The sequence below is a fragment of the Atractosteus spatula genome, chromosome 2, assembly GCF_055471065.1.
Source record: "Atractosteus spatula isolate fAtrSpa1 chromosome 2, fAtrSpa1.hap1, whole genome shotgun sequence".
NCBI lineage: Eukaryota > Metazoa > Chordata > Actinopteri > Semionotiformes > Lepisosteidae > Atractosteus > Atractosteus spatula.
Window position 1 is genome coordinate 52,997,167 of NC_142707.1, and position 22,510 is coordinate 53,019,676.

At 34.9% G+C, this 22,510-nt stretch overlaps 1 protein-coding gene across 2 annotated transcripts in view; it reads right to left on the bottom strand.

Moving 5' to 3' along the window:
* The window catches only part of wdr35 (WD repeat domain 35), a 32,258-nt gene that overhangs the window by 2,345 nt on the left and 7,403 nt on the right, over positions 1–22,510 (bottom strand). Inside the window, exons 10-26 of one of the 2 annotated variants that reach the window (XM_088937162.1) lie at positions 21,083–21,268; positions 19,332–19,355; positions 18,888–18,948; positions 16,993–17,137; positions 16,661–16,730; positions 14,482–14,535; positions 14,052–14,161; positions 13,287–13,497; positions 11,308–11,388; positions 10,768–10,904; positions 7,706–7,909; positions 6,379–6,525; positions 5,064–5,196; positions 4,616–4,726; positions 3,667–3,831; positions 2,636–2,776; positions 1,870–2,026 (exon numbers count right to left, since the gene is read on the bottom strand). In XM_088937162.1, coding sequence (XP_088793288.1) covers positions 1,870–2,026; positions 2,636–2,776; positions 3,667–3,831; positions 4,616–4,726; positions 5,064–5,196; positions 6,379–6,525; positions 7,706–7,909; positions 10,768–10,904; positions 11,308–11,388; positions 13,287–13,497; positions 14,052–14,161; positions 14,482–14,535; positions 16,661–16,730; positions 16,993–17,137; positions 18,888–18,948; positions 19,332–19,355; positions 21,083–21,268 — 2,137 coding nt within the window. The remainder of the gene's footprint in view (positions 1–1,869; positions 2,027–2,635; positions 2,777–3,666; positions 3,832–4,615; positions 4,727–5,063; positions 5,197–6,378; positions 6,526–7,705; positions 7,910–10,767; positions 10,905–11,307; positions 11,389–13,286; positions 13,498–14,051; positions 14,162–14,481; positions 14,536–16,660; positions 16,731–16,992; positions 17,138–18,887; positions 18,949–19,331; positions 19,356–21,082; positions 21,269–22,510) is intronic. The other variant, XM_088937171.1, reaches the window with a different exon arrangement.

Below are 22,510 nucleotides of genomic sequence, written 5' to 3' on the forward strand. Positions count from 1 at the left end.
ACAGTACAATCTAAACTGTAGAAGTCTTCGCTCTTGTTGGTATATTCCCATTGTTACTTCCAGTAAGCTAAAATGACTTGGTTGCTATGAAATACACAAGTTTACAGTACTTTTTCACCAAGTAATCAGTCACCAAAAACGGTGATTACTTCCAGGATTACACTGAATTGTACAATTTTATTCTTACCTGATCTCTGATAAAAACATCTACTAAATCATCTTCCTGTCAGGAAAGGACTAGATCCCTATATTTGGAGTAAATATGATGTGAGTACAGTGGGGTTTTGTATAAAGCAAAGGCTGACCTCACAAAATATTCGCTGTTTGACAGCACTCAGTATAATGGAGCTCTTTCCATACACAGACATATTTGCTTATGTTTAGTCTCTATATAACCAAAATTTCAAATGTGCATTTCTACATCAACTACATCAACAACTCATAGTACAAAGGATGAATGCTCGCATGAGTAGTTTCAAGACTTACATTGACACTTTAGGTCCATAAAGGTGATTTAAGGCAGGGAATGCATAAACAAAACCCACATGTCTTGGGCCAAAAAAGCAGTAAATCCACTCTGTACAAATGAGGCTCTTAAATAAATAAGCTTAGTGTCAGTGTTTTGTAATACTGCTAATAACACACATGAATTTGTGTGAAGTTTATTTAACTTAACTTTTATCGACATTTCAGCATACAGAATGTAGAAAACAAGTGAGACAACCGCAGGAACTGCCTCAGTTTATGGAAGGAATACCATGGCTGTAGACTGGAATTTCTGCAAGCGGACTTGCATAAAAAGAACGTACCATAAACATATAAAAAAGTAATAGACAGGAGGAATTAGTACAATGTTAACGTCAAAACTTCTATCTCAAAACCTGTTTACTTTCACTTTCGGCCACTTTAAAGTTTAGAGTCTGGTCAGATCACTGACTGTTCAGACTTGAGATGGTAAAGACTTTTTCCTTTTAGGTTCCTTAGCCAAGTGGCCGGGACTGATCCAAGTATTCAAAATCTGTGTATCCAAGGGCATTGGCAAGGTGAACCCAGCAGACATCTTCATAATGCACAGTGAAACACACCACAGGCACTCCTTTACCCAAAGGGATGTGGGAGTATGGTAGCTACCCAGACATGTTGCTGAAACTGATACACTAGTTCCTTTCAAGAAATGACTGGATGAGATTCTTGGATCAATTAACTACTAACTACCAAACAGGCTAGATGGTCTGAACAGCCTCTTTTCGTTGGTAACCTTACTTATGTTCTTATGATTATTGTACATATTGTATCTAAGCCTGGCCTCATGCTCATCAGAGATGTCTTTTGTGTGATGGGACAAGCTGACAAGAATCAATTCTGAAAATTCTGCAGGAATGATATAAACCATTACGTCTTCTGCTGAGGTATTACACAAATGTCCTGATATAGGCAATTGATCCACTGATACTAACCAGACACCAGAATTGATGTACACTTCAGTATGATTCTGATATGGCTAACTCTGGCAAAGCTCCATCCATCCACTTTTAACTGCTTTATACAGGGTCATGGGGGGTCAGAACCTGTCCTGGTAAGCAAGGGGTGCAAGGTGGGATACACCCTGGATGGGACACCAGTCCATTGCAGGGTGCGCACATACATAGAAACACACATGCTCACAGCAGAACCAATTTTCCCAGAAGCTAATTAACCTACCAGTATGTCTTTGGACTTTGGGAGGAAACTCACATGAACACGGGGAGAACATACAAACTCCACGTGGATAGCACCCCAGGAATCGAACCTAGAGGCCTGGCGCTATGAGGCAGCAATGCTAACCACTGTGCTACCCCTAAAGCTCTAGTAGAAAGGAAAAAGATGTACCTGTCCTCATTGCTGCATCAACATATCCTTCGTAAAGTTGCCTTTGAGCAAGAAGGAAAAAGTGATATGCTTCAGCGCCACGCCAAGCACTGTCAATAATGCGATTATCTGATGAGGTAGCATCTTCCTCCAGTAAACCTGCTAGTGCAGATGTTGCCTGTTTAAAAATTAAAACCATATATGAAATTGACATGCATTTAACCAAAACAAAAAATAACATGATATAAACAGATTTTCAAAAATTATTTTGTTTTTTTATATCAAATCTGGAAAAAAAACATTACTAGAAAAATAAATTATGTTTCAAGAAATTTTGGGTTGGAAAAATATAGTGAAACGTAACCATGCATACAATATTGTGTTACATTTTGTTAATAAAATGTCTCAGAAAGGCAGTGTCACAGGAATTCCCAATTAGTAGGAGCCAGTGTAAATTTTTTAATTGCAGTTCTTGTTGTAAGGACATCTTAAATGAACTTCAGGTCTGCTGATTGGTTTTAATTTATCACTCACCAAGAAAAAAATCAGGGATCTCAAGGTTAATACCATATAGGATCCTTCTGGAGAAACGCCTTGCATCTGAAAAATGTTCAGTACTGTATGTGCAAATAACTTTATGTATATAGTCTAAAACCTAATCTCCTTGTCCTGATGAGGGTCAGGTTGATAATAAAATAATATAGGAGGGCATTTGTTCTCTCATGATTTGCATTACTTTTTAATATTTAACATACAATTTCTGTTGTCTCAGAATAGCTAAAAATACCTCAGATTTCTTCCCTTTAGCTTTTCCCTTCTGCGTGGACTTCATCTGTCCATGATAATTTTCCACAAGGAGTGCTGCTAGAACATAGAGCTTCTTAACACGCAATGGCTTGGTTCTCTTTTTTGCTTCTTCATCAGCAATCTAAAATCATACACAGGGCATTCTTTAAATTCACATACAGGTACTGTAGAAAAAAAAATCAATGCATTCAATACATCCTCAGCTTTCTCCCACCAGAGTTTTCTTTTTGTTGTGTTTACTGTAATTGAACATCCAGGGTGTACCATAACAGCCTTGCAGATGTATCTACTCTCTATCTACCCATCTGTAATCATGTCAAAACCTATTTCTTTAGTAGTTTTTCCTTATTCTTCATTACCAGTGCATATACAGTACCAAAATAGGTTTAGGTCAACAGTATGCCCAACTCCTTGTAAAGGCAATGAGTCTAAATGAAATTTGACCATCATAAGGAGGTAAGTTGAACACTATAGGATTTCACTCTTTGAACTCTTACATTCTGATTTTTACACCACAAAAAGAACATGGAAAGTACACTGCAGCTGGAGATCTTCAAATGGGCAAAAAGTTATTCATTTGCATTTGTTTCATTTTGAGACATCCTCATCCAGGGCACTTTACAATATATATACAATTTAGATTATTTATAAGTACAAGAGATGACAAACAATTGAGGAATTACAACTTTAAATGTAAAATTTTAAAGCAAAAAACTCCTGCAGCTCTTTCAAAGATAGTTCAGGAAAGGCAAAGTTTTAGAAATGAATATTTGAAATGCAGACTGTGAATTGGAACTAATGCAAATAAAACACTATAGAAAGAGAATAGGTTAGCTACAAAGTCAGGTCAAATCTGATGCCATGGCAATCCTATACAGTTAGGTAGATGTGCTACCATCACTTAGTTAAAAAGCAATGATACACTGCATCATTAGTATTAGCTGTAGAATATCCTTATGAATTCACCACAAGGCCATTTAAGCCATATCCCCAACATAAAAAAGACAATACCTTATACATAAGTGTGGCAGCATCCAGGAAATGATGTGCTTTCCTATACAGTTCTATTGCATCCAGGATTTTATTCTTGTCTAACAGATGGGATGCATACTTGGACAACAATGATCCAATCTCTTTCATGTTGTGATTCTTAGCAAGTTCAACTGCTTTATTCCACTGTAGAACAAATTAAAAAAGCAAGGTGTCATCAAAGTTGGATAAAAACATTCCATCTCTAACCTTGTGTCTGTCAAGGCAAGATGTATGTAAGTCAAAATAACATAAGGAAGACTAGATAAGATCAATTGGCCCATTTAGTCTGTTTGGTTATGAGTAGCCAAGTGATCCAAGGATCTCAATCAACCATTTCTTGAAAGAACCCAGGATATATGCTTTGAGTCAAGCAAAACTCGAAAAAGCTAGGGAAAAGAAATAAAGATAAAATTGGCATGTGGAATAGATCAGAGTGTCAAATCAAGGCTTATTTTTCATATTCCACTTAATTATGCAGGACATCAAAAACCTAAAATTATCTGAGAGGTTAAAAATCTCATCAGCTGGAGCCAGCCACATCACAGACAAGGAGAGAAATCTATCAGCTTTTCCAGCATTTATTAGAAATACCCAGATGATGAAAGCTTTTCTGGAAAAAAAGTAAATATTGTTCTAGATGCACTGATTTATTATTCTAAAGAGTAAAAACAAAATTTTAAACTAGCATTAACCACCCAGCAGGCTTCTGAATGATGGTAACAACTGGTGAGAACAACTATTTAGAAATGGTGATAACTGATTTTTTTTACCAAGTCTTGTTTTTTTTCATAATCTAAAAAATCAGGACTAAAGAAAATATTTTGAAATTAGCTGTCAAAGTTGATATCCATTCATAACTGAACTGCACTGTTCACTTAAGCAAAGTGTGCAAATCCCTAACACTTAAAAGTGCTTAAAAATATCTCACCTGATTTAGATGCACACAGGCATCGACTGCGGCTTTAGGTTGGTTGCATTTCAGATATGCACTCACAGCCTGTTCACACATGCCAACTGTCACAAACATTTGACCGATATCCTGTAACACACATTATTGAAAAAAGGTGAAAACAGATGCAAACTTTACAACTCTCAGGATGACAAACATATTCTGTACTGCAAACAAAATCACTTTATTAAAATTATGTATTTATTATATATATAGTTCCACCAGTGAGGGCCAAGTAAAAATTTTAAGGCACTGAAAGTCATAAAAGATATCTGCTCCTCTTTGCTTGTCTTGTGAATGGACAATCCTGATTTATTTACAGAGGACACCATTTAAACTTCATCAGCTGTAATGAGAAGTACACATCTGCAATGGGCCACTTTAAATATTATTTTGCTCTACACTAATTTTAGGTGAAATGCCTTACTGGGAGAAGTTTGTGATTTTCTGGAAGAGAATTTGCAAGTCTTTCCAACCCATCATAATCCTCCAGCATATAGTAACATTCTGCTAATCGTTCCTGGTTTCGGCCTTGTAGGTAATACTGAACAGCATTGACCCTGGACATAAGATGAAGGAGAAATTAAATGAAACAAATGGCTTGTTAAAACATATGGACACACCATTCAAAGCGTTTTACAGGTAATGGGGACTCGCCTCCTGCACCATCAATGTGCAGCATCCAGCTGGATGATGCAACGGCAGCCAAAGTGCACCAGTACACTCACCACACATCAGCTATCAGTGGGGAGGAGAGCAGAGTGATGAAGCCAATTTAAAGACAGTGATTATTAGGAGGCCATGATTAGTAAAGGCCAGGGGGAAATTTGGACATGACTGGGGTAACACCCTTACTCTTTTCATCAAATGCACTGGGATTTTCAATGACCACAGACAGTCAGGACCTCGGTTTTACATCTCATCGGATGGTGTCCCCATCACTATTCTGGGACATTAGGACCCTCATGGACCACAGGGTGAGCAGTCCCTATCGCTCCCACTAACACTGCTTCCAGCAGCAACCTTAACTTTCCCAGGAGGTGTCCCATCCAGGTACTGGCCAGGGTCACACCTGCACAGCTTCAGTGAGTTGCAAAGTGATATAGCTGCTGGCTTTAAGCATCCCTACACATTACAGATTAATTCTGTTAACTGACCTTCAAACTAAATGTACAGTATTTAATTACTTCAATGCTTTTTCATAAAAATTAAAATATCATAAAATTATATGTGGAATGTGTGTGTGAAAATGTGGAGCTCCTGTGAGGAGCTGGTAAGATTTCCCCTGTTTTCATAGGGTGCTCCAGATCCCTCGTTTCCCCCAGAGTCTTATTTTCCAAATGAGAACCAACTTGTTGTCATTAATCCAAAACTGTCACACTCTCTTCAGGTGTCCCCCAAGGCTGTATCCTAGGACCTATTCTGTTTTTAAACTATTTACACCCCTTAGGCAGTCTTATTGGCAAAAAGAGTGTCCACTTTCATTTAATGCTGACAACATATATATTATAATGAAATAAATTGTTGTTGTAATCCTTTTCACCTTTTTTCCTGTGGATTTTTTCAAAAAGCAATTTGACTTTGCAATTTGACAGCATTGAAACTAATGGTTTAAAAAATTCTCATAAAATTACATAAAATTCTCATAAAAAGCACTGTAACATTAAACTAAAAAGCTAATCATATCTTAATGAAAAATACAAAAATAAAATCAGTAATCTCAGATGATTACAGTGACTTGCCATTTTTGCCTGTCTGCAAAGTAATCCCCAATAGCATTGTATGCCTGCTCAAGAAGAGCATCATCAGCATCACCTGAACCGGATTTCAGTAACTGCAGCACCCTGAACCAATCCCCCAGTTTTATCCGCAGACTGATAGCAAGATCTCTGGAAAGAAAAAGAGACAAAAATTGTTAAACAATTATTTAAATAATTTATTTAAATTATTTTAATTTTTTAGGCTATGGATGGTCACACGCACAGAATGTCTACCCACTGCATGATATCTTTAGACATGTTTTTCTCTGCCTGAAGCCAGGATGCCTTAAAGGCTTCACCCTGGACAAGCCTATGTGGTGCCAACAGTAAAACCAAAAGCTATGTACAGTATTTCTTCTAGACAGCATGCTTATTATACTGGATCATTCTTGCAACTTTGTTGAAAAATATGCCACTTTTTTGTATAGCAAGAGACAAGACCTTTGAACACTTGGTCCAATCCAGGTGAACAACAAATAAAAATGAATTCCATATTGATCATTGTACATATTACATTGATTTGGCAGTTTTGGAATTAGAACACATTTGATATAATTTAGTTTTTTCTGCAATGAAAAATACATTGACCAATGACAAATGACAGGAAAGGCACCTCCTTCATCCTTTCTGTCATTTACACAACTGTAATACTGTAATATCCTGTGGCTTATTCATATTTTTGTACTTTGTTTTTGTTTAATTTAGGTTAATGGCTGTGCTAGATTAATTACACAATGTTTTAAATTTTAATTTCATTATTTAATTAGTTGTGTATTTCCTTCTGCTCCAAGAGCCTTGTAAAGAGCCTTGTAAAGGCAAATCATAAATTCACTGAAAAAAACAGAAAATTTCTGGTAATTATTAACAATTGAAAGGTTTTACAAATATCTTGTCATAGCAGTTCCTTTTTCAGGGTGTTAGTAGTTCATTGAAAGGTGAGAAGTAAAGGTTTACCCAAGTTCTAAAATATGTATCATTATAAAAACAGTGGAAATGTGTTCAATTTGTGTGTTTTTAGCATACATATAAGAAAGCCTTTCCCTTGTTAATGATTACTTAATGAGAACTTAAATTTTCAGTGCATTTATGATTTGCCACTCCGCTAATAACACTACCCCAGGCAGATAGATGAAAATATCTGATTGGATGTTTTGTACAAAGGTCCTTCAGATTTTTCAAATTCAATCAGCAGGTATGAACAGTTGCATTGAAATATCAAACCAGACAGACATAGAAAGAGATAGATCTGCTAGGAAATAGACTCATTTTCACTATCTTAATATTCAAAATTACAGAAATAAAAAAATACCTTCTGTCCATATCCAAGTACATTCTTTCTGCTTCCTCAAACCTCCCAAAGTAAGCTGCAACTTCAGCTTGTTTCATTGACTCGCTCTGCAGATTACCGAGACGCTTGACAAACTCAATGCCCTGGTAGTCCTTACAACGCACAAACGCTTGCTCTGCAGTCTTCAGGTCTAGCTTCTGAAGAGCTGCTTCTGCCAGTAACCGCCTAAAAAAGAAATTTTGGATTTCCAAAATAATTTGTCAGTTTAGGAACATCTATCTGTGTGAATTTGAGGATTAGAAACATTTTTCTGTGTAAAGTTGAGGATTAGATGAAGTTTTTAAAAATATTTTCTTCCTTTTACTGGCCAGAACACTATAACGTTAGATTCACTTTCGATATGATTTTCTGCAGTTCTGTGGGTAACAAGTCTTTTCTTTTGACATTGCATGTCATATTTAAATAATTTTGTAGTTTTACTTGTGCTTCACATATTTGAATTTAATGTGTATTTATGTAAAAATAACACTGAAAAATAAACATACAGCAAGGTTCCAACAATCAATGGATATCTATATACAAATTATTATTTTATAATTCAGTCAGTAGCAATGGAATTTAAAATCTACCAGTTTCATCAAGTTACAGAAAAGGTTTTGTACTTTTTACTGGACTTATACTCATGGAAAAATGCTAATTACTTTCAAGACCAGTGAGCTGTTAATTTTACACAATGATATTGTATTGTTGGAGTTGGGAAGATTATTGGAATCTAAGATTCATTTGCATAGAACATCTGGACCACATTTTGTAAAAATTGATTAATCAAAAAACACAAAAACTACATGTGTTTATTGACTCCTTCATATGTTTCTACTACAGTATGTTGAGACCAAGGAGTCAGATATAAAATATGTAAAGTAAAATACAAAAAATATAATTTTTTTTACAGGTTTCTGTGTTTAAATCTGACTTGTAAGACAGATGTCTCAATAACCAGTAAATAATAATCTCCAATTCGAATTCCCTGTCCATTCTCTATACCATCTCTCCCACATGTTGTATTTTTCAATTAGTGTTTTTAGAAAAACAGACAAAAGTGTAATCAACGTCATCTAGTTTAGTAGTTAGAAAATGAAATGATGTGTAATGTGTTCACTTTGCCCTTACTGGAGCAGTGAAATGCTTCTCTGACAAGCTCACATTGAATCAAAACTGCAGCCAGAGCTCTCAGGAGTCTCAAATTCCCCCCTCTGCTGTGAGAATTAACACAGGGAGCTCAACTCCACTGCAGGTTAGTGAAGAGATCATGCAAGCATCAATCATTTTTGCAGTTCCAAAACAAAGCAATAAATTTCAAGTCTTGCCAAAAGACACGAAAAATGTCTGAAGAGTTCTAACCATGTAAAAAAGTAAAATCAATCAAAGCTAGTCAGGTTAACACCGTGTGCTAAGATACTGTATATACAGATGATTGGTTACTTACAACTCTCTTGAAAAGGTACGAGGAAATGTCTATTTTTAGTGACTCATGGTGTAATATATACAGTATACTGTATAAATATCCTAAGAGATTATGTATTTCAATGATAACTGACAATTTCCTATTTTATTTTTTATTATTTCCAATGATTTTACAGAATGTCCTATTACTTTGTTCCTTCATTGTTTAGCACAGACATAAAGCAAATTGTTGTTTTTCCATCATGCATCCAAACTACATGAAACTAATTCTTCTCAGGAAACAGTAAATAATGGTGGTACAGTAATAATAAATGTTTTAATAATTGATACTTTGCCAGAGTATGATTATTTTTTGATGAATTGGTGCATCATATCAGAACCCAGTTTGAAGTCTCCTGCTGCCAACTGGAATTAAAAACTTGAGAGTCAATGTGAGAATGTATTTTCTTTTGGAGGTAGTAGATTTTGTCACAGTAGAAAATGTGTGAGTGCATCGATTAAATAGTTTCAGCCTTTTTCTCATGTTAGATAAGCCAGATCAAAAGCAGACCTGTTGCATTGATGTTTCTGAATTAAAATGTTTTTTGTTTTGTTGCTTGTCCCGAAATACAGAAGAAGTGGTGGGCAGACTACACTACAACTCTCCCCATCGGTAATCCAGGAGCATGTAACAAATCTGCCAAGACACAATTGTGCTGCCATTAATAAGATAACAATAAAATGGTCTAGGCTTTGATCAAGAATAAATACATGACAGGTAAAACAAAATGGAAATGCTGTGGCTTAAATTAAAATAGTCTTTTTTGTATTGAATATGTTTTATATAAAATGAGATGAGTGCTTGCCGGTACATCTACAGTATGAATTTATGACTACTGAAATGTGACAAGAAGCATACGCTTAAATTACAGATTATAGTTTAAATTGATGCCAGTATTAAATCTACCTTTGTTGTGCTTGGATGATATGGAAATATTACATAAAAGGAAGATTAATTGTTTGCTTCGCAGTCTATAATCACATGTTTGCTTGATTTTGACGTAAAAATGTTAAAAGTAGTGAGTAACTGATGAAAGACATTTCTACAGATCTGCGATGTTAGTGGGGTGTGTGATGTAGATGATTAATCTTTACTTATATTTTGTAATCAGAATGTTATTTGAATGTAAATTATTTAGTTGATTCCTTTATGTAAGACAACAAACAGAAGGTTATACTGTATCTTTTTGTCATACACAACAGTGTCTTCAGTAGCAGGATCATCTGCAAATTATTTTTTCGTTTTCTAACAAATGTTGATGCATCAATTATCAACAATAAGCAGCTGTAAAAATATCAAACAGAAAATTAGGTCCTTGTACCACTAGTAAAGATCCTTAGTTAAAGAGTATTTGTTCCTTAAGGTCATTGTGGCTTTTTTAAATGTTTCAGTTGCTTTTTGCTTTTAAGTCTGAGTCACAACTACAGTACTGTATGTAGTCTTTACATGGTCACACTCCCTTGAGTATTTTCATTTGTGTATTCAATGCCACCCAAACTGGTGTGGAGGGATATTCTCTGATTTCAGTTAGATATGCTTTTCTTACAGGCATCATTACAGACAAATAAAAGACATTTACCACAGTCTGGGATGAGGGTTGTCTTCAATGAACTGGGATGCATCTTCAATTCCTACTTTTTCAATCAAGGCCCGGCTGTCTCGCAGGGAACGGATTTCAAAATTGATCAGATAATCTTTATTAGGGTGTTCTGGGTCCTGAAAACATTTTAAAGGCATTTCAGATTAAATGTTTATTCATTTACATGAAACGGTATATTGACAAAACATTAAAAAGGACCTACAGGTCTAGTCCATTTGGCTGAGTACCTGCACTTTTTTGTCAAGCAACTCACTCCTGGTTATAATAATCAGGTTTTTGTCATCTGGGTAAAAGTATAACACTACCAGGTTTATTAAAAAAAAGATAATATACTTCGCTTAGTATAATGAAACAGATACAAATTGCTACCATTCTAAGTAGATGTTACTCTACACTTGCACCAGACTAAAGAAAATGATCCCTCTTGAATTAATTTTATCATGATAGTCCCGATTCTCAATAATATTGCTTTTTATTTTTCAGTCTGGAAAATACTAAATGATGTTGTGTTTCTGATACCTTTAATATTTCATCCAAAAGAACTGACTTGATTTCCAGGTCTTCAAAGTTGCATATGTAACCTGATGTCTGGATTGGCTCCTAGAAAATTGCAACAGAGAAGTTAGAAAACAGACATGACACCTGTAGTAAACCAAATATCACAGGACAGGTGAGTATTAAATATGCCCTACACTGACAGGCTAAAAGAATTGAACGTATTGAGTAATATATAAAGGCATCCATGATGAGAACTGATCAAAGTATTCAATATCCTCAAAGGCAATGACAAAATCAACACTATGGACATAATAGATGGAAATGGATTTCAAACCAAAAACGCAAATGGTTGTGGGAGTGTGTAACAATCTAATCCCCATGTTGTCCAAGCCAATTTCTTTAAAAAAACAGCTGAATAAGATTCGCAGATCAATTAACTACTATCAATCAAACAAGCCAGATGGACTCAACAGACTTCTGTCCTCTTTACCCTTATGTTCATATGCATAAGGCTAGTCTTACACCACACTCAACAAATTTTCTTGGAAAGAGAAAGAGAAAATTTTTAGACATGCCTCATAATGGAATTACTGTAAAGCAGAATTTCTTACAGTAACTAATTACTGTAAGAAATTAGTGATAACAATTTTCAAAATATGTACAAATCTGCAATATATTAACCACTCTGAAATATTTAAAACTACAAAATGTCAAATCTAATCACTGTCATCACTATTCTTAGAGCGAGATGGGAGTGGTCAACATCTAGCTTGTATCAACATTTGCAGTTAATTTGCAGCTTCAACACCAGAAAAGAACTGAGGTGTTTACTAAGTTGTTATGGAGACACATTGCTCAAAGGAATTATCTGGTTTCCCTTGGTTAATTAAGTTCTTGGTAAATAATTAAGAGTCATCAACAGTCCAGGAACAGGGTATAAAAAAGGGAGATGCAAAGAGAGGAAGACAGATGAGAGAGGACTGAGAGAAAGATACAAGAAGACAGAAGAGACAGTGCCAGGAGGGAGGTCATTGTTCCAATCAGCCTTTAAGACCAGATTTAAGAATCTAAACCGTGTTAAGAGAGCTTGCCATTTTTATTGTTTTTAGAAAACCCTGATTTCCTGTATTGAGAATACCAGGGTTAAAAACAGCCTCTTCTCTAAGTACATTTTCAGAACAGGCTGATAGGTTTCCCAGTCACTTTGTAGCATCCAGATTTACAGACAGAGAGATTTACTATAGGTTGTATTCTGTTAGACTTAAGAGACAGGTCAATCTCTCTTTTCGGTCTGTTAGGTATTATACAGGATTTGTGTATTTGGAAGCAGTCTGGGTTTTTTTTGGTTGGTCAGGATGGAGGCCTTTTGAGACGCACTGTAAATAAGATAACTTGTGTGTTATACAGTATGTTGTGCGTTGTTTAGTGTGTGTCATTGTCATCGTTAATAAAAGAAACTGTTTAACCCAGTTTGCCTGATTTATTACTCTTTTCAAAAAGGCTGTGCCAGAAAACAAAGAGCTCATCAGTCACCAAACTCTCCGGTTTATGCTAAGAATATCTTTACAATTTGGAGGCTATGATTATGTATTTTAGTTCTTGATTATCCTGCCCAGTATTTTCAGTTATTCTCCATTTGTTAACCCTCTAATTGTAACATTATTGTGAATCCCTTTCTGTTTTATTTCAAAACAAATACTTTCTCCAAGTCACTGTATAATCTATATCAGTAGTATCAGTATAATCTACAGTTCCTTAATTTTGCAGACACATTTGTATGACATGATTGAGTGAGTTCTTATGTTTTTTAATGAATCCCAAGACAAAGTAAAAAAAAAGATCCACAAAATATGTATTTGGAGGTCCACATGCTTCTCTCCATTTAAGGAACTAGAATTTTGGATATTTTTGCAAAAACAGTTGGTGGTTCTTGTGCATCAATGTGTGAGAGTACTCTTCTTTCAAATAAACATCCTGACAGACTATCTTAAATATCTTACCTCTGGGTCCAGGTTTCTGAAGACATACATTCTCGTCTTCTCCATCATGGAAAAAAGATCGGGATTGTCAGTGGCCCACTTCATGTCCCACACATCTTTGCGCTCAAACTTCAGAGGGTCCCCTGCACTTTGATGCCCTGAGCTTTCTGATGTTCGTACTTCGATATCGAAAAACGTCAGCACCCCAGTGATATCTATTATGGCAAGCCGACTGGCAATAAGAACAGAGATAAAAGTGTTTGAAACAATGTTACTCCGTTAATATAAGTCATGTCTGACTTCTTATCTATGTTTATGGTCTATAAAATGTGTGGAAAAATAGGAATAAATAACATTATACATCCAGACTGTATATATACAGTGACTTGCAAACATATTCAGACCTTTGCACCCCATTGTTGCTTTCAAACTTACAGTCATGAGACTTTGTAGTAACCATTGCTATTTATACAACTTATTCCAAAAAAAAGAAAGAAGTAAATAATATGAAAGAAAAAGGGAAAAGTCATGATTGCATAAGTATTCAAACTCTTTTACAGAGGCAAACCTAAATTGATTTTTTGTTATACAAATTAACAAGCCACAAAATTAGTTGATTTTGTATGTATTATTAGTGGTTTGTGTGTTTTCAGAAGGTGAGGTTCCTTCTGAAAGGAATTCTGAAATGAGAGAAATGAGTTTCCTTCTGAATTTCTGCTTTCAGGACATGAGAAGCCATAAGTGCTTCAGATAGTCAACAAAATATAAGTAGTGGCTGGGACTGACCTGGAGTTGCAGTTTAATGAAAGCTGGTAGGCTCTGTAGTTCAAGACATATTTCTGGACCAAACCAACATTGGGCAGACTATATCTCTGAATTGTGCCAGATTCGCGTCCCTGAAAGGCAGTAAATTAAGAATTGTTTATATCACGTGATAGGTACTCACTGCAGTCATCAGCTATTCAAACATATTTCAAATTGCTTTTCTAATCAAACAATTAACCCAGAAAAATAAAAACCTGCTGATTTACTTATTCTTGTTCCATATAGTTTATTAAAAACATTTTCTAGAGTGCAGAAAAATAAGGTCCCACCATTGTATCGCAGAAAACACATCATATAATATGATTAAACTAAAAAATATGATTGTCTTGATTTGGTAAAATAACAATGGACAAGAAAAATCAATTTCAATAAATATTTACAAATTACATACCACAATCAATGTCTTGTCTGTTGCTGTAATGCAACAAATAGGATCTCTCGTAGTCTAAGATAAAATGAAATACATTAAAAATAATGAAAAGTCAGACACATGTATACAGAAACATCCACCATTCATACAGTATGTAGCTGAAATCCTGGACCATTGGAAATGACAGTTTATGAGGAAAAATGCCACATTGAGTTGTTGCCACATTTGTTGTTAAACCTATAAGGCTTCCAAGATTTGGAACATCAAGATCACTGAAACCTGGACAGAAAGGGTTAAATCCCTGTTAAAGTTAACGATTTCTTTTGTTTTTTTAATAAAAATACTGGACTTTACCAGTTTCATTCAATAACTGTGTAATTTCATGCTTTACCTTTATGCCAAATCCTTTGTAAAAAATGTTAACTTGTATCACAAAATAAAGTACTGAACTTCCTACCAAAAACATGAGTTCTAGACATAGTCCACTCATTCTAGTATAAAGTTCACATGAAAAAAAGTGTTCTTTGACAGAATAATCTAGCTAAAAAAGGTATTTCTGTGTTGTGTCAATTCTTGTGGGACAAAATAATGAAAATGGTGAGTCTTTGTTTTCAATTAATGACGGGGTCATTTGACTAGATGCACATCTACTAAACATGGTTTGCACCAGTTTGCAGATGCAGTCTAGGTGGATACTCATAGATCCTAGACAAACATGTGTCTGTTCACTGGTCTCTGAACCCTAGATGTTAGCTACAGATGTTATAACAATTTACTGCACAAACTTTCAATGGGACACATTGTCTAGTATTTCTGACATAATGGACACATCATCTCCGAAGAATATCAATGTTACACGCACAGAATGAAGACCTTTGTTGCCCTGCTGAATCCTTGTCATGTCACGATGAGCCAATAGAAGGGCAGCATGTGCAATCTCAAGAGTATTGATGTAGGCCATAGAGCCAAGTTACCATTGGTCACTACATGTGCAGCTCTGTAGCAACTGGACATACAGTACAGTACCAACCTAGAGTATCAGTCTTGGTAACAGCAAGGAAGAAAATGTCTTGCTACAGTAAGTTAGAACTGTAAACATTCCAGACAAAATATTTCTTTCGCGATTTTCATCAGGCATAAAATTCAACCGTTTGAATATGCTGTGTCTTAGCACCTGTGCCTAATCAACTGACAAACTTTTTACTGCTTACTGCTATATAATAGTCAGTCACAGGAGTGTATTGTGGTCATCTTTAATCATCAATTAAACTAAAGCATGCCAAAGACATTTAATCAATATCCAATATTTGTATAATTTATTTTTTCTAAAAATATGCTTGCAAAGAGTTATAAGTTTCTTTTGATGCTCAATATATTTGTTACTAATTAATTGTAGTCCAAGAAAATAACATTGTATAATAAATGTTGTCTTGTGATGTCCAAAATCAGGGGATGATTTAAGCCAGATTACATCACAATGATCCAAATATTGGATGACATCTACATTATGTAAATACATGTATGAATTTTGATGTATCAAAATCAAAAACAAGGTGTGTGGTAATAAATGCAAAATTAACAGTGATTAGACCAGGGTGAAAGATCATGATGTGACACCTCGTATCCATAGCAAACCACGTTCAGTGGTAGGTATGTAAAACAGACTAAAAGCCCAATAAGACTCTTTTAAAAGCACAAAACACTGATAGGAAATTGCACTAAACCATAAAAATGATTCCTGTATTGTAAAAAATTAAGAAGAAGTAGAATCAAACAGTGAGATTGGGAAGCACCACCTTTTGTTTATTACACTGGTCTCCATTTTGTAAAAAAGATTTTGCTGCTCTGGAACACTTTCGGAGAAAAGGAGTAAGACACATTTCTGGACTCAAAGGAATAATATCCTATACTGACTTAGGCTTCCAAGGGCAATGACAAAATACACTCACTGGATTTCTCAAGAACCAGGAGTGAAACATTAACCAGAGGAAATGTGGAAAAGTATGGAGAAGTGCACTGATATCAGAAGGTACATCTTCACAGAAACAGTTGCAGGAACCTGTAATAAGCTACCCAGCCATGTTGCAAAGCTGACACCCTGGCTTCTTTCACATGTAGAGGATCACATGTACTACTTGTACACATGACTAGCATCTAGCATCCAAATGAGCAAGGGTTTAGTCTGTAGGATGGTACTTACCGTGAATGCTTTTGAGAAGTCAAGTGCTCCTTCTGCTGTTCCAGATGGGGTGTCATCAATATGATAGACCCTGAAGAGAGATTAGGGTTATGTCTGTTTCACTTTCAGAACTGCAAATCTTTCAAATGGCAGAAAACAAGAAAACCTTGGCAAAACACTATAATACTTAATAATGACATTTGGTATTCTTTCTTCATCCAAAACCAAGAGGAAAGAATGAACTGACTGTTTTAGAATAATGACTAAGATGTTTCAGATGAAAAATGTCTTTTCAAGTGAATATTACTATTAAAATACTGATCACTCAAGAAAGAAGAAACAATCGAGCTAACCTCTCCCTTCCTTCCTTTCTTGTTCTTGCAACCTGGTTGATCTCCATGGCTGTCAGTTTTTTCGCTACCCGATATTGCCAGGTGTAAAACGCTTCTTTGGAGGCAGCGATCACATGTGTCTTGGTCATTGTGACAAATAGTGGATCTACAAAAGAAACGCTCAGCTTTAACCGATAGACTGCCATTCAAAGAAATCCCCAGCAAATGTAATGGATACTAGTGGTATTTATCTATGCAAATACGGTGGACAGAAAATGCTCACTGCTAAAAGAACACTTTTTAAATTGGTTTTGGTAAAATGATCAACTTTTTTATCATACATATTTCATATCATGCACTCAAAAACATGTTGATACAGTTATGAATACTTATTCCTTTAAATTTTTTCCTTTCACCTGTGTTTAGTGGATAATTACATATTGGTAATTAAAAAATAACATACTGTAACAGCAGCCTGTACTATGATAATAGAATGTACATTTATTCTTTAATTCAAATTGTGGATTAGGGAAAATCTATCCATCCATTTTTTAATAACTGTTTGGTCCAAAACAAGATCACAGCGAGCTACAGCTTATTCCAGCAGTCGATGGGTGTAAGGAGGGATATACATTGGGCAGGATGCTAGTCCATTACAGGGCACACACATGTTCCCACTGATTAGTCTTTAATACATGTCTTTGAACTGCAGAGGGGAAGCCGGGGCATCAAGACAAAACCCACACAACCATGGGGAAACTCCACATAGAAGGCACCACAGGATGGAATAAAACACGAGCGCTATGAGGACACAGGTCTAGCTTCCACACCCTCTACAGCCCATTATGGAAAATCATAAAAATAAAAAATATTTTTGTATCCATTTCAAATTCAAATTACATTTGGTTATCTCCCAGCATCCAGGGACAAGCTGGCTAACTTGTGTGTCTACATGGAGGACAAGTCTTGTCCAGGGTGTAATCCCACCTTGTGCCCTGTGCTTTCAGGATTGGCTCTGTTTAGCTAAGACTCTTACCATGAGGTGGTATGAACTAGTTTTATGAACATCTCTTAAAATATGTTTTTAGTGGAAAAATATCTTGAGAATGTGATTTTAACAGTTCTGCTTAGTAAACATTTAACATAAAATAAAAATGACTGGAATAGGATAACAAAACACTGAAACATTACAGATAACCTTTCTGATAATAGATGGAAGATTTAATTCAAAATAAGGTAAATAATTATACATTATTATGGCAAGCCAGCTAGACAAAGCTATAATCACAGCTGATCTGCCACTAGAGGCCTCTAAACAGTCTCAATCTCACAGAAATATTCTCACAGAGAGTAGAGTCTGTTACAACTGTATATTAAATAGTTAATATATATATATGTTTGTATATAAGGAAACTTTAATTTATTTAATTCCTCTAAGACATCTGGTTTTAAACTCGGACTTTCTAGAAGGAGAAAGACAGTTTTACCAGTCCTGTGGTTCAAATCAAATATGCCTGTTTCCAGCTACAGTATGTGCCACCCAGGACACATCTCTCCCGAATCACAGTCTGGCTTACTGCATATTGAAGGAATTTTGCACAATATCTATGAAACGGAAAGAGGTGCAGTCTTTGGCCGTATTTGCAGTAGGTTGATGAATGGTCTGACTGTTGCTGTGTTACCCAACGAGACTACAACGGTCCTTTGAAAACCAGTAGTACAAACAGCTCTAGTACTGAATGTTTGCTTTTCTTTGATGACAGAAATGTTTTACTGTATGTTTAGCTTTCCAGAGGCAGAGGATGATTTTTTGGCATTGAAAGATTTTACTTAAGGTCTTTGTGTGTATAAAGAAGTGTAAAATCAGGAAAATTTACAAAATGTGTGCAATGTTCACCCAGACTAGTTACACTTACCTATGTCAATGTACTTGGAGTCCAGGGGAGTCCCTATAGAGTTACAGAGGACAAGCACATACTACAATAGAAAGAAAAGGCAGAAAGAGGGCACGTTAACTGTTAAGTGAACCAATGGCTATTACTTACTTCAGCATTGCCAGTAAATTTATTTCAGGTGGATTTTAAATGCTCCACATTAAAGACAATAAGCTGTGTTCTTTCAAGGCAGTTGAACTAAAATATAAATCTATAACAATATAATGATTTACTAATGTGATTTTAGAATTCAGAACAAAAAGTAGAAATTCAGTAAAATTACTCATAATTTATCAAAAATATATAATAATTTATGATATAATAGTATATATGATGTATAATTGTATGTAGTTATACATCATTGTTTAACTGGAAGAGCTTTATCTGACGTGGGCCCATGGTTAAAAGACAGTTCACAGTTAGTACCTTTCTGATGTTTTCTGATGCGACCTTTCAGCAGCCATTAGATGAAAAGAGATGAATCATACACAAACTTAAACATTTAAGTTGTAGGATTCAGAAATACAGTAAAGCTAAATATGTAAGTTATATATTTCTAGAATTCACATGAAATTACTTATTAAAGCACTGCATAGACTTGACTAAATTTCTACAAAAAAGGGCCTTAAACTTCTCAAAAAAATCTTATTCACACTGATAAAATCACAGGTTTTGATTCCCCTTAGGAAGCACTAAGATCATCCAATAAAAATAAAACTTGGTTTTTATTACTTTATATTCATTCATTAAATAGGGGGTAACATAATGAGGTGGTATGAACTAGTTTTATGAACATCTCTTTAAAGTTTTTAATGAAAAAATATCTTAAGAATGTGGTTTTAATAGTTCTGCTTAGTTAACATTTAACATAATATAAATAATGACTGGACTAGGATAACAAAACACAGGAAGAGTACAGATTAAAAACAAACAAATAAACATATCCAAGAAACACAAAAACCAAAACAACAGAAGACATAGACAATAGACAAGCCATTATTGGATATGCCCAGTCCAGCAGGTTATGTACTGTAGGTAAACTATGAAATCACTATGAAATGTATAAAGACTTTGTAACCTTTCTTACATTCTAATTGTGATCAACTGCAGGGGAATTGTTAATTAATTTAAATTTCAGTTAACGTGTGAATTTACAGTTCCCAAGAATATAATTAAGTTAACAGTCCCATTTCCCTCAACTGAATACATTACTTGTTTAATTGATCGGGGATTTCCAGGAGCTCCCCATGTCCCAACAGATGATTTAGAATGTCCTACAAAACTGGCTGGATTGGGGATCTCCATGACCAGGCCTGGATATTTTTGCTATAGAATGCTTAAATAATGTAACAGTAAATTGCAATTTGTAAATTGTAGTAACTTAGCATATGTGTTATTTGACTCCAGCTAACCAAAATGAAAAGAAACGTAACTATATTCAAGACTCTCCTGTAAAATGTACCTTACCATTGCACTCACTGACTCCGCCTCTGTATCTTCCTTTGTTAGCAATACATTGAACAAGGAAATTAAAAAAGACATTATATACTGCTGTTTAACACAATTATAGTAAAATTAATAAGAGAATATCAGTATATTATTTCAATCCTGACCACTATTATTTGAGGACTAGTATTTTGTTATTTTGTCTTTCCTGCACAAGGCCAAATGCCAAAAACATTTGAAAAACACCCTATGAATCTTTTTTCTAGTTGTTCTAATCAGTCAGAGTTCAACAGATGTGTGTCAGATGCGTGACGTTTCAACCAAAACATGAACTGGTAACAACCTTTGCCTTTGGCTGCTTGAAAAAGTGCTCACTGGCTAGTCTGCACTGTTGTGCACAATTAAGCCCTCCTTATTTTCTTTTAAAATGATTTCTGTTGTTTTTTTTCTTAATAATAATAATAATAATTGTTTACACTTATATAGCGCTTTTCTGGACACTCCACTCAAAGCGCTTTACAGGTATTGGGGACTCCCCTCCACCACCACCAAGCTTAAAGACATCTTTATGTAACTCAAGCCACAAAATAACTTTACCTTGCTTTTAAGTGTTTCTTTATTTTCAATAGCTTTGTTATGACTGCAACTGTTTTTTCAATGACTGAGTCTGAGTCTGAGCGACACACACCACACTACCCATGACATTTCCAACTGATTTGGAAGCAACTTACCTGAGGGTGGGTGTCATCTGCTTTTGTTGCAAGAATACAAAAGTCCCCACAGGTGGTTATAGACATGAGACTCTTGACATATTTCACATATTTTTCATTGTTCTTGGTATCCCAAAAGACAACACAGTACTCGAGGCGGTCTGGTCTGGTGTAGGCATACACAACAGTGTTGGAACAATAGCCCCACTGTTAAAGTAAGAGATCAATATCAAACTCATGTGTATACAGTAATTTGGGTAAAAAAAAAATAATACAAATGTAGCTACTCATTAACAACTTATTAATAAATATTACATACATAAGGTGAAATGCCTGGGTTCTTCACTATGCAGAATGATTAAACAAGATCAATTTTTTAATGATCTTTGTAACAGATGTGTACTAATACTGCACCATGTCTGTAAAGCGAAATCTTTGATATCTACAGTATCATAATTCTCTCTTTAATAAACCTTCCTGCGTTTTATCACAAAAATAAAACTGTTTAGTTACTGTTTATATTTAAAATCTCCCTTCATATCTTTAAACATTAAAACGTTATTAAGCATTTTATTGAGTTCTTTAGCTTAGGTGTTATCCCCATGCAAACTTTAAAAAACACATTCTTATTACTTTACTGAAATGTAAATATAATTTTGTGGCATGCACCCTAGGTACCCAGTTGGACTCTTCACACAAACACATTCTTTAATTTAATATGTATCTACACAAATGTTCTTGAAGTGTTACAAAGAGGAGCACATTAATCATTGGAAAATGCAGCAAATAGTCATGGCACATAGTCTGAACTTTACAACTTTCTGCACAAAATATTCTTACTCAGACTATTATGAGCAAAAGATGTTTGAGTCCTGCAAACATTCTCAGTTATAAGACATCTTGAAATCTTATAAAAAAACACATTTGCAGAGGATGAGAAGTAATGCAGGCTTCAGTCTCATTAATGTGTTTTAATGCCCTATTTCTGAGCAAATGTTTTATTATTTTCATTGTCGAACATCTTGTAAACAATTACAAATATTTAAAAGAAAAAGTCTTAAAGGACATAATTTATATAAGGACAAGAACACCAGATCATTAAGCTTCAATTACTATTGCCAGAATGTATTTGGCTGTTGGTTTTATTTGAAGTGATAACTAGAGGTTACAAGTAGAAATTTGTTTTTGAGTGCATGGAGTCCAACATACTAAAAATTGTTTTCACTGCAGCACACAAAATGATGTATATTTCTTTGGTAGAACTTTACAAGGGTATAAAAGGTATATATATTGGTAAAGAGGCACATACAGTACATTTTCTTTTTACATATACATTTTTCCAATTAGGAACCAGCAACTCATTGTGTAAGTTCATCTAAATATTTACCTGGTTTTATCTGAGCTTGATACTAGTACAGAAACAAAGGCCAGTAGCTGCAATCCCACCTG